We start from the raw sequence: 13099 nt of genomic DNA on the forward strand, positions 1-13099 counted from the left end.
GCAGATAGCGAGACGCTAACGGTTCCGGGACGGACATTGATGTCCAACGCAAAAGAGGATCGCAATGTCCCATCCCTGGTGTCCCTCTTTTTCCTCCCCTGATCACGGGGTTCTGCAGCCCTAAAAGCCACAATTATTATTTTATTGTTTTATATAGCGCCTTCATATTCCACAGCGCTGTACAATGAGTAAACAGGACATAATAAGTAGTATATAACATTACAATTTAACTTAAAGAAACTTTAGCTAAGGAGGACCCGGCTCAGAAGAACCTCCAAGAACGTGTATCGAAAAAAACTTCATAAACTCAATGAAAATAATGCATCAATCGGTCAAACCCCCCCCCGTTATATACCCCAAAACACCCCCCAAAACAAAATGCCCCTCTTTGGCTGTCTGCCACATTATATTCCCTTCTCTTTTTGAGGGTATCCAGGGCCATCGTCACCCAAGTGTGGCCAAAACGCAGAGACTCTGGGTCACCAGGGGGAAACTCCATGACCGGGATCATGGCGTTGGTGGGGGGTCCCACTGATGTTGGTGGGGGGTCCCACGCAAAACCCAGAGCGTTCTCAGGTATGCTGTAAGCTGGGCCATGATCAGGGGGTCGCACCAGCATTATGCCCCTGTGCCCACCTTCCTTGCTTGTCGCGTGAGCCGAGTGCCTGGCATTTCCTGCCACTGGGCCGGCAATTGCGGTATATAAACAGAGGGGTATAGACACTGAAGAGAGGGGGGGTGGAAGGGTATTGACGATAGGGGAGGGAGCAGCTGAGGGGTATAGACACTGAAGGGAGGGGGGTAGAAGGGGATTGACGCTAGGGGATGGGGCAGGTGAGGGGTATAGACACTGAAGAGAGGGGGGTGGAAGGGTATTGACAATAATGGAGGGAGCAGCTGAGGGGTATAGACACTGAAGGGGGGGGTGTGGACACGGGGTCATGAAAATGGAAATAGGGGACTGGGGGACGTGAAGCAGAGATGGGGGGGCCCAAAAATTCTTGATTGGAGACACTGATAAAAAAAAAAAGTGAGTATCCAAACCCAAAGTTACTGAGCTGCGGGAAATTTTGTTAAAGTGCCTAACGCTTTGTTTGCACCTGAAATCCTTAATAATTTCCTGTCTCCATCGGAGAAGATTGTCAGCATGCGCAGGACTTTTTCTTTTTAATTCTAATGTATGGCTCCGGAAGGGGAGCTACAAACGCTTTAGCTGTCAGGGGTGAAATAAAGAAGAAACGCCGCGCACTTGGCGCGTTAGTAATAATTATCATTAAGTAAGGAAATTACAAGGCTTTGTACGGCAACAGATTGACGGGGAGCAGAGATGCCGCCGCCGCTGCCCCGTCACTCTTTCTTTCACCCATCTGTTTCCAGGCATCTTTTCACTTTATATTCATGAATTTAAGTAAAAAAAACCTTTTGCCCATATTCTAAAAATGCAATTTTCCGCGCTGAGGTAACTTTTGCATTCCTGCCCAAATTTTCGCTCCAGTGTATGCGCCGTTTTTGGAAGCCGAGTATTCCGTGACCAAGGGCCCCCCCATTGGTGTCACAACCACTGACCATAATGTATGAGACCATTTCTCTTTTCGTGTGCCCTGTTTCCATTTTCCTGCCCCCCCCCATTGTCTCTGTCTTTCTTCTCCAGTGTCCATAACGGACTTGATTAGCATCACCATAAAGCATCGGCTCAGTGTGGTGTTTGACCCGGGAAAGTCACCCAAAATATCACATGACTGACAGCAACGGCGGCTCCAAGTCTGCAGATAAAGGGAGTTTATTGGAACAAAATGAGATAACAGTTTTTTGTTAATGTCGATGGACATCACTGTATACAGCGCTGGGGGTTATATTACTGTATACAGCGCTGGGGGGTTATATTACTGTATACAGCGCTGGGGGTTATATTACTGTATACAGCACTGGGGGTTATATTGTTGCATACAGCGCTGGGGGTTATATTACTGTATACAGCGCTGGGGGTTATATTACTGTATACAGCGCTGGGGGTTATATTACTGTATACAGCGCTGGGGGTTATATTACTGTATATACAGCGCTGGGGGTTATATTACTGTATATACAGCGCTGGGGGTTATATTGCTGTATACAGCGCTGGGGGTTATATTACTGTATACAGCGCTGGGGGTTATATTACTGTATACAGCGCTGGGGGTTATATTACTGTATACAGCGCTGGGGGTTATATTACTGTATATACAGCGCTGGGGGTTATATTACTGTATATACAGCGCTGGGGGTTATATTGCTGTATACAGCGCTGGGGGTTATATTACTGTATACAGCGCTGGGGGGTTATATTACTGTATACAGCGCTGGGGGTTATATTACTGTATACAGCGTTGGGGGTTATATTACTGTATACAGCGCTGGGGGGGTTTTATTACTGTATACAGCGCTGGGGGGTTATTACTGTATACAGCGCTGGGGGTTATATTACTGTATACAGCGCTGGGGGGTTATGTTACTGTATACAGCGCTGGGGGGTTATTGCGGTATGCAGCGCTGGGGATTTATGCTCCAGGACTCATGGGACTTCTCAGGGACAGTGGGGAGATATGACCAGCAGGGTCTCTGATTCCCTTTATGTGAAGCTTGTTGAAGAAGCAAGAGCACCACCCAGTGGCTTTTTCGATAACTGCATCAAGTTCAAAGTTTTTGATTCTGGGAATGGAGTGTCGTGCCGGCTGCCGAGGGCTACGCAATATCTCACGCTTCTCCAGATTATATCCAGAAACCTTCTAAAGTGGTCTTGCAACTTTTATATATCTTCTTTCCATTCAAACTTTTATATAGACTATGGGGAAAGCCCCCAAATATCTTTGCCCTCTTTCCTCCCCTGATGCCCCTCTTTTCCAGGAGGTCAGAATGTTTGCTGGGTATGAGGGTATCGCAGGGTTCTACAGCCCTAAAAGCCCCGATAATTTGTATAGAAACAGCAGGGAATGGCTTTAAATATAAACGGGGTAAATAAAACCCCATTATTCTTATAAATGCTTTTGGTTATATCAATAGGCCACTTACGTACCAGTAAAGCCCCCTCTACCTGCCCCTCTAAACCAAAAGGGTCTCTCCTTGGCCAGTTGGCGATTCTCTTTTGAAAGGATTGTGTATTAAAAGAAGTACGAAGTATGGATTTTTAGGAAAATAAGATTTATTTAAAATAGGACACAAAAAACAACACCAATGAATGTTTTCATTTGCGGAGTATCCTGATATATATATTTTGGCCGCGGATCTGGTAACTAAAGGCGTTATTAGGGCTGATGCTGCCTGTGCAAGTCCTGAAACCCCCACATCAGGAAGAGAATGGCTTTAGGTGAAGGGTTACCCACCCATAATTAGTTTGCCCTCTGTACAATTAATTCATTTCCATCATATTCCACAGCTGTACATACAAAAAGCCCTTACCCAGGGCAGATTCATACCTTAAGTGGAAATATAAGCGGATGCCCCCACTTATCCACCCAACAATGGAGGGGGGGTGGAAATTCTGGGCAATATCACTTCTAGTATTGTTACCCATTGAAAGCTAGACATTAAGTGCATGGGGAACACTATGTAAGGGCAAGATTTCAATTTAAAAAAAAAAAAAAAAAAAAGCAGTTCTAGGGCAACAGAATCTCCCTGCTCCATGCATACTCTCCATGGACATGGCATATGGCATATGGCGCCCCCTTATGGCCAGCACCCACATACACCAGTTACGTCTCACACAGGTGGGTAGACGCTCCTCTGCCCATAAGACGGCTACCTATAGATTTCCACTATATACCCCCCCAAACCACATCATCTTCCAGTGTTAACCCTTCCCTGTCTCTTATCAACGAATCCAGAGGTTATATTTGCCGAGTTCATCGGTCTATGAAAGCCTGGGCCGAGTCGGCGCTCATCATTTCTTGGACTGCGCCTTGGGTTGGGCGTTGAGCTTCAGGATCTCCTGGAAGTCTCTGACCACCTCTCGTAACAGGTCCAGGTGAGGGTTCACGTTCTCCTCCATCCATTCCTCCACGGTGTCGGGGAAGTAAATGGACTCCAGCTGGGTCCGCAAAGACTGAGTCAGGGATTCCCACTCCTCGTGAGCACTATAATAACAAAAAGGGAAAAAACTGATAATAAGGGGGGGTTCTGGGGGTCTGAAGAGGAAACGAGCAACCCCAGCACTCGGGACACTCACTTTAACAATTTGGAACTGAATTTCTCCATTTTGTGTGGATTTCCAAAACGATGTTTCCGATGGTAACGCGAAAACCAGCCTCTGATCTCTCTGTGCGGGAAAAGGATCGGGAAAGAGACACAGTAAATGAACGAGGCTTTTATTTTTTTCTGAAAATAAAAATTTATATATTTAAGCGAGAAACAGACCTGCACTGAAAGCATTATGAAGGAACATGAGAGGGTGGTAGAAACATGGAGGAGCCTCCCAGCTGAAGTGGTAGAGGGTATTAAACATGCATGGGATAGACATACGGCTCCTGAATCTAAGAAGAGACCAACGACTGATTAAGGTCTGAGTCTTTACAGCAGGAGAAACGGGGAGACTAGACGGGGGCCGAATAGGGCCGATCTGCCGGCAGGTTCTATGTTTCTATGGATCAACTTATTGTTAGGCCTGCAAGCAGCAGTTGGCAAAGTCGGTAGGTCTATTCTTGGTACCAACATTTAAAGAACCATGAGAGTTAATTAAATTCAAATTTTCCCAAATATATCGCAGAGACTGACGCCCACCGCATGCGCATTCGTTTGGCCCCATAAAGCCCCCCCAATAGGGTCCAGCTCCCGGTCTACTCACTCGTCTCCCTCCAGGAGCTCCTGGACTTTTTGTTTCAAGTCTTTATGGATTTTCTGCACCAGACTATAAATCTCAGCTCCGGGAAACGCACCGTTCCCATCACTGCAAGAAAAAAAAACGATTTGCCGGTAAATTCTTTGTTTAAGACACGTGAGCTTTCAGGGCCTCAGAGGTCTCTTCTCTGGCTTTACCCAGACTATGATGTTCACAATTGTCCCAAGCCGCAAACAGGGAAGGCAACCCACCAAGTGTTGGTCTCGATGTCGATGGTGTTAAATCCCAGGAGACCGGCTGTTTCCTTCCTTACTTTCTCATTAAAGTCTCCTGTATGGGAAGAAAGACGCGAGATGCTTTCAATGCGCCGGCAACGAAAGGGAACGAAGAACCGGGACAGAGGAATTTGGGTTAAAAAAATTGGATTCGTGTGAAAATCTCTGATTTAGGAGAAGACTCACCGTGCTGAAGGACCTCTAAGCACACAGCCAGGGAAGGGATACTCACAGGCAGCAGCTCACACAGGACCGAATAATGATCGTACCTGAAGGAGACAAGAACCACAATCAGCGCCGTTCCTTCAGACTTTATACTATGGAGGCTCGTTCTCAAACGATGGACTTCTGTGAAACATCTTCTGGGTCAATTTACCAAGCATAGAGTTACAGCGGACAGATCACCAACCTGAAACCCACCATGTTACAGGGTCACCGTACCCAAGGCTGGGTACCCCTGTTTGAGGGCTGAGGAATCACCAGTCAGCCCCTCATACGGATCGCACTCAGCTATCCACGGATCATCCAGACCACCATTCGCAGTAAACCAAGAAGAACTCTCTTTATTACAAACACACAGAACTTTATACAACCTCAATGCAATGTGTACCGAACCCAACCCCCAATCCCATCAGCCACATCCCATCACAAATCCCATCAGTATACAGGGGATGTATCAGGTGAGGGGATTACAGAATACAATGGGTTCCCCCACCTGTGTTATCCCCCCTGTAGTGCGGGTGCCGGCGGGGCAGACAGGGCTGTGTTGGCTGATTAAGAGCCCCAGACAGATTATAGGATCGTCTCTTTGAAGGCTGGGGCTGAATCCACATCAGTCTCTGGGCCGGTTACACAATAAACACAACATCATATATTACCGGGTCACGGTATACGGAACCGGACACAAAAGCGCTCCGTGACCCGGCTAAACTTCATATGACATAAGAGCCAGCTAGCCTGGCCCTGTCACACACCACCAGTCTCCTACACTCAAGAACCGAACTTGTTGGGATCCCTTATGGCTCGGAACGCGAGGTCAGGTTGGCGGCTGGTGGTTATGGAGTGTGCCGATCCTGTTCTAATTGATAAGTCTGCTCAGAACCTTTGTGGATTGTGTTTAGCAATGGGGGCCAAGTCAAACAGTCTTAAAGTATCAGGAACTGGGAGCAGAAAGGAGGACATAAACTATCATTCAAAGGTTTGGGGTCACTTCGCTGTTTTCATGGAAAACAAGGATATTTCCAGCTGTGACATAATTACAAAAAGGGTTTTTCTAACGACCAATTAGCCTTTTAAACTTAAACTTGGATCAGCGAACACAACGTGCCATTGGAACACAGGAGCGATGGGAGTGATAAAGGGCCATTGGAACACAGGAGTGATGCGAGTGATAAAGGGCCATTGGAACACAGGAGCGATGGGAGTGATAAAGGGCCATTGGAACACAGGAGTGATGCGAGTGATAAAGGCCATTGGAACACAGGAGTGATGGGAGTGATAAAGGGCCATTGGAACACAGGAGTGATGGGAGTGATAAAGGGCCATTGGAACACAGGAGTGATTTCTGATCCATTTCATGTTATTTTAACGGACAGAAAGTGCTTTTCTTTTAAAAACAAGGAAATTTCTAAGTGACTCCAAACCTTTGAACGGTGGTGGAATAAGAAAACCTAATAGAAAATGGTTTATTTAGGGGGGGGGGGGCATCTCTCAATCTTTTAATGGCAAATCTTAACTGCTCATAGAAATTAGGTGAAATGGATACTTTCTAAGGTTCTCCGTATTTATTCCGTACGGTCGCCATCTTTCCTACCTTTGCCAACCAGTCAAAGCTATTCCCGCGTAGCGGATCCTGGTGAACTTGGACTTCATTGAGTCGATAACCCTCTTCCACTGCTGGTGATTCTTCACGTGCAGAGACATCGGGGTCCACATCTGGTCCGCGGTGGACGCTCCTTTGAAGGCACTCGCAAACCAGATGGATTTGAAGCCACTTTCTTGGTACTTGGAGATAAGAGTTTCTGAGACGCAAGAAAACAAATTCCACCTCTTTCATATTTTTACAGGGAATGATGAACTGTCATGTGACACTAAACATTGACACTAAAAAATGTACAAAAATGAATACTATTGATTGTAATTAATACAATGAAATCAACTGTTTTAAGCAGAAAAAAACAAGTATCAATCTACGTTATATTAATTAATTATTTGAATACTATTTTAAAAAAATGACTTCTAAGTTTTCTGGCAATTGAATAATTCAGCGATTCCACTGCTAGGCCTTTCGCGGTTAATCCGTACAAGTCAGTTATACTTTTAAAAAGGACGTTAATTTTGCCGGTAAACTGCTTAATTTTCTCTGCCGGTAAGAAGAAATAAATCCCTTTTTTGTCTGCTTGACACAGTTTCCCATCTCAAGCTTGTAACGTTGTAGCAATCCAATCAGTAACAATTATCTTATAATAAAAAAAAAAAAAAATTATCTAAGTTTTTTTGTTTTTTTTTAAACCCACACATTTATCAGGCGTTCTTTAATTAATTAAAGGGCGGCCGCTAGAAAAGGATTCAAATTAAATTAAAGGGAGAGAAATCAACTTTTAACCCTCTGCATTTCCCAGAAGTGAAGCGAAATGGTTCTGGTGCCGAGTGGTGCAATCACCATAGCAACTAATATAATGCTTCTTCTGGTTGCTCTTTTTTATTACTATCGGATTAAAAATACATTGTGAAAAATATCACAAAGTTTTTTGTTTTTTTTTTAAACCAGTTGTAGTTTTCACCCCATATAATGTTTTCAGGCAGCTGCATATCAGCCGTTTGAGTTTGAGTTCTCGCTCTGTTATCCGATCCCCGATCTACTAGACAAACACTAGTACAGGAGGAGAGTTTACTTCAGAGAAAAACATTAGGTCATAACAAGGTCATTATCTAAAACTAGGTGTTCAGAGGGTTTGATGGAATGTAAGGTTGTTTTTCTTTACTGTGAGGGTGGTAGATAAGTGGAACAGCCTCCCAGCAGAAGATGTAGAGGGTAACACAGCGAGGGAATTCATGCATGGGATAGACATACGGCTCCTGAATCTAAGACGAGACCAACGACTGATTAAGGTTTGAGTCTTTACAGCAGGAGAAAAAAACGGGCGACTAGACGGGGGCCGGATGGGGCCGATCTGCCGGCAGATTCAATATTTCTCTGTTTGCTGCCTTTAACACGTTAGTGTCATTTCTTGAAAGAAAATCAAAGTCTGCGTGCGTAGCAGGCAGTATTTGCACTGCCGTTTTCTAAAGGTGTGACATTTCAACATCTCTTGCCTGGCAAACATCAAAATATTCTTTCAGAAACACCAAAGATCCAGCTTCTCGTTGCGTTGGCTCCGTTTCAGACGCGTGAGAAATGGACGGGTGTCAGCGGCGGGTTAACGAGAAAAGGGCAGATATGCGAGACCCACCTGTTTGTTCAATATTTAGATGTGGGCTATAGATCCACAGGACCGGGGACACATGCTGGCTGATTCCGGAGCCTGCGGGGGAAAACATGACAATAATAACACAAAGCAGTGTCTACGGTGTAAATAAAGAGTATAAAAGCTGGAATACCGATAAAGACATCGTAAAAAGTAATAAAAACTTACCCTGAATGCTGGCAACGCTGAGCTTGCGAAGCATATCATCCCACATGAGCTGCTGTTTATCGGGGTACTTGTTATGGAGGAAAGCTACCACCTCCTGGATGTAGGTGAGGAACATCTTGCCCAAGTCCCCCTTGTTGCTGTTGAGCCATGCCTTGGAATCCTGCCCTTCCCCGAGGTGATAGACCTGCAGGAAGACACATGAGGCCCTTCAGAAAGCCCAAATTGTCACCAACAGTCAGCTTTTCCAGTGTTCCACCCAACTAGCAGAGGACAATGAAGTCCCAGTCATAGTTACATAGTCATTTAGGTCCATCGAGTTCAACCCTTCTACCTGTCATTCCTGCTTTTGATACAGAAGGAAGAAGTCAAACAAAAGGTGGTTGTGAGCATTGCTTACGCCTGTCCTCGGACAATGTGTCCCAGTAACGGCACTGACTCTACCTGAAGAAGACACCTCGGGGGTCCTGAAAGCTCATATAATTTCACATCTTTTTCTTTGTTGGCCCAATAAAACGTATCAACGGCAACCGAACGCTACATTTTCTCTTGGGGTCATATGGCTATAGCCACATTCTTGTCAGAAATAGCAGCGAGGTAATGTAGAAGGACCTGACCGATGCAACTGGTACGGAATTTTGATTCGTCGTTCTAGAACGTATGGTATTATGAGCAATTATCTCTCCTCACCTCATCAGCACCGATGTGGATCCAGCTAGACGTTGGGTGCTGGTCTAGAACCTGGGACAGGATCATCTTCACGAGAGGTAAGGACTCTGCGTTGTTGGGGTTCAGGCTGTTGGGGTACTGCTCCATCTCCCTCAAACCTCTGAACTTATCGTGCTTCAGAACAAACTGCAGAAACAATAGGATCAGATTACCCCGGTATACAGCGCAGCGGCTACAACATCTTACGATGGGCCATATGGTCAGGTATATCTCTCGGAGACGCAGGCAAAGAGGTAGTCTCCATGGTCTGCCAACTGTGGGTTTGCTACGATAAAAAGTGCTAAAGCATTTACTTTTATACCCAAAAATAATTTCAATTTTAAACACTGCTGTTTTGGGTTAGAGAAAAAAAACTTTAGGAAATCTGTCATTTAGTCTTGAAAGTTTAATAAAGAACTGGCAACGGCTTCTGAGGCAACAACCTATCGGTGTTTGCTTTTTTTTTTTGTCACATGACAATTCAGTTCTCCCAGGAAATATTATGAATGAAACAAAATGCTACACAATTTAAGTATTATTCTAGGAAGGATGCTGTAAATGCTGCATTTGGTTCTAAAGCGAGTGGGACAGCACCTTTAAACCGTAAATGCTATAACACAGTCCTATGAACTAATATTCGAGATCGTGTATGGGAAAGGGGCGAAGCATTGAGTTTGCGGCATTAAAATGTTACATAGAACCCAGAAATATTTGCTCCTGTTATATTTCTCGATTGTAAGCTCACGAGCGGGACCCTCAAACGCTCATCATTCTTGCCGCGTACCTACGGTTTGATGGCAGCTCACAGGCTGGGTTCACAGCTCCCGTTGTGCCGGTATGTGTTAATGTATGTCTGCTATGTGCGTTTACTGCCCCATTTAAATTGTACACCACTGTGTCATTTGCTGGAGCTTAATAAATAAAAGATAATAAAAATAGTAGAGTGCTAGCTCTATGGGGCAGGGTCTTTTATTGTGTGTGTGTGTGAATCGTCTTCCATTTCTTAAAGGCCAATGTAACCATTCTATGGAGAGAAAGAAATCCCCCCCCCAAAAAAAAACAAAAAAAAAAAAAACTTACCTCCATGTGTCCAAAGGTCTGAACCAGAGGCACCACTTCTAGTTTGTTAATTTCAGCTAAATGTAAAATATTCTTGATATCGCTCTCACTAGGGAGAGGGAGGGGAGAGAGAGGGGGGGGGGAGAGAGAGGGAGAAGGGTTAGACATTGAACTAGAAGAGTTCACGTCAGCTTTAAGATTTGATTTCAACTGGAATTAAAAGTTAATTACAATGAATTTTATTTTTTTCTTTAGATTTCATAGAAGGATTATCATGTTATCTGGATTTGATCCGGAGTCCTGCTTAGCTGGATCCGTGCCCCTCTTCTCATACCAAGCAAGGAAGCAGTGATTGGTCATGCCTACTCTCCACCCACCTATTCCCAGTCCATTTAAGGCTATCTCTGGCTAGCCCCACCCCTGCAGAAGGCTAGCCCCACCTCCTCATGAAGCGACTTCCCCAGAGGAAGCACAGCTGTGGAAAGTTTCCAGGCAGGATTATAACTTTAGGCGCCCGACGACAAGTACAAGCAGAAGGTGTTTTACCTGTAAGCATGTGGAGACCTCAGGACTTCTAACTCTCCAGTGAAAGGGAACATGTCTTCATATTCAATCAGCAAGCCGTTGGCTCCCAGTTTGGAAAGGAGAGGAAATATCTGGGAAAACATTCATCAGGAGAATTACGAGAACAAATAACGTTTCAGCTGGAAGTCTGACGCATGAATCTGGGCTTGGTGGATATCAGGAGGAAGCTACTTACTGGAGTGCATGGCGCCTGCTGTAAAGTTTGATCGGGGCTGTTGGGACCCTTAGTTCCAGTGAAGGGTAATAATGCCTGCAAAGGGGGGACCCACTACATATTAAAGCCCATGGTTTTGGAATGGGATGTCCGACACGCTCAAATAGGTGTGATGGTGAGGTGTCCACATCCGTTTGGTCATACAGCGTGTATGTATGTGTGTAAACACACACACACAGGCAACACCGGTCTTGTATACTTTTAATCATTCTGTTAATCATTATGTAAAGATCGGCATGAAATTGATTATTTTTTTTCTTTACCTGCTCAAAGTAAGAGAGCTTTGGGGCGGCTCCTTTAAGATCCAAGTGGACCAACTTCATCTGAACGTTGCTGAAATCTTTGCGAGGAAGTTGCCCGCCGTTCTGTTGGGTTTTAACGATGACCTCAACTTTCTCTTCTTTCGGGGGCTCCGGGGGAAGATCCCGATTTTCATCCTCAGGATTGGCCTTCGCGGCCGCCCAGAAAAAATCTTGGTTTTTTCGTGCTTTGACGACCTGTATCACCTGAGGAGGACTTCAAACAGAGAGGTTAGATGTAACGCCTCCTTTTAACTAACGCAGAAGTGTGCAGTGTACTAATCAGGGGTTATTATCCGCCAGGGAGCGAAGACCTCAAACGGCCAACTCTCAAGATATCTGCTAAACTATAAAGCTTTGGTCTTAAGCTTGGAGCTAAAACCGCCCGTTCCAAGCCTGAAATAATTATGCGACCTTAAAGGGAGGCTCCGCCCATTATAGAGTGGCAGAAAAATTTTAGAATTCTGTCATTTTGTATATAATTTGTATGGCTTTTATGGAGCTATAACGCCTATAATTCCGAGCCAAGAAAACCAGCTGCCCCGTCACAAGAGTTCTAAATCCACAACAGCTTGAAAGGAGAGTGTTAGCGATGGAATGAAGGCGACGACCCAGAATGACGGCGTCCTGGACAAGACTTGTAAAAAGAGACACGTGTGCGGTTTATAAAAAGGTCCCTCCGCCATCCATCTGCCTTCATATACATTTAACAATCCATATAACTCAGCCGCTACCCTGTAATCACCTTTACGATTTCCCGTCATTGCTACATTTCATGTAAATAAAACTTTTTTTACTGCAATTCTAATATACTGATACGCAGCCATCATGTTAAAGGGGCAGCAAAGAACTTTATGAGCATTCTTAAAAAAATATATAGTATAAAATATATAGTATATCATGTGTAAGGAGGTTTGTTCGGCTGGACATATATATATATATATATATATATATATATATACACACATATACACACACATATATATATATATATATATATATTTTTTTATTTTTTTATTTTTTTTTTACATATATACTGCATGGCACATAAGTGGGGGTGGGGGGTGGGCAAACAATCCCCCCTTTATGCAAGGGATACACTGTAAAAATTTAAAGGGACATCTCAGGCTATCATTGGCATTAAAGAGCTTTTGATAGCTGGAGGGTCCCTTTTAAGGAACCCCCTATTACACACGGGGTGACTGTGCCTTTAAATACACTTCCTTATAACTACTTGCTAGTTATACCAACACAACATAGGAACGCAGACATCGATGGGTGGTGAGAAAATATAATAAGGCCCCTCCCGGGAGGGTGGCTATAAGCAAATTCCAAAAATTTTCTTATACATACTGGTATTATCCCACCATCTCTACTGGAAGGCTTTGCCGGGTAGCCATGACTCCCCACTGTATACAATTAAGACCAAGTCACAATCCCGTCTCAGGGGACAGGTGCTAAATCCGAACAAGCCTTCCACGGCCATTTATTCTCCAGCCGCCTTTTCTTCGTCCCAA

General features: G+C 44.6%; 1 protein-coding gene across 1 annotated transcript; it reads right to left on the reverse strand.

The window, feature by feature from the left end:
* Positions 1 to 3916: 3916 nt before the first annotated feature.
* LOC149285816 (hexosaminidase D-like) lies at positions 3917 to 12346 on the reverse strand. The gene is made up of 13 exons (XM_089494869.1): positions 12317 to 12346; positions 11547 to 11789; positions 11031 to 11140; positions 10506 to 10593; positions 9408 to 9572; positions 8721 to 8904; positions 8538 to 8609; positions 6899 to 7106; positions 5272 to 5354; positions 5062 to 5140; positions 4817 to 4918; positions 4202 to 4291; positions 3917 to 4109 (listed from the first exon to the last, which is right to left on the reverse strand). Exons 1-13 carry the CDS (start codon positions 12344 to 12346, stop codon positions 3917 to 3919), a joined length of 1647 nt encoding a protein of 548 aa, XP_089350995.1.
* Positions 12347 to 13099: the final 753 nt, after the last annotated feature.

This window comes from Sceloporus occidentalis, unplaced genomic scaffold, assembly GCF_023333645.1.
Source record: "Sceloporus occidentalis isolate IW3139 unplaced genomic scaffold, rSceOcc1.0.p SCAF_76, whole genome shotgun sequence".
In the NCBI taxonomy this organism is placed as follows: Eukaryota; Metazoa; Chordata; class Lepidosauria; order Squamata; family Phrynosomatidae; genus Sceloporus; species Sceloporus occidentalis.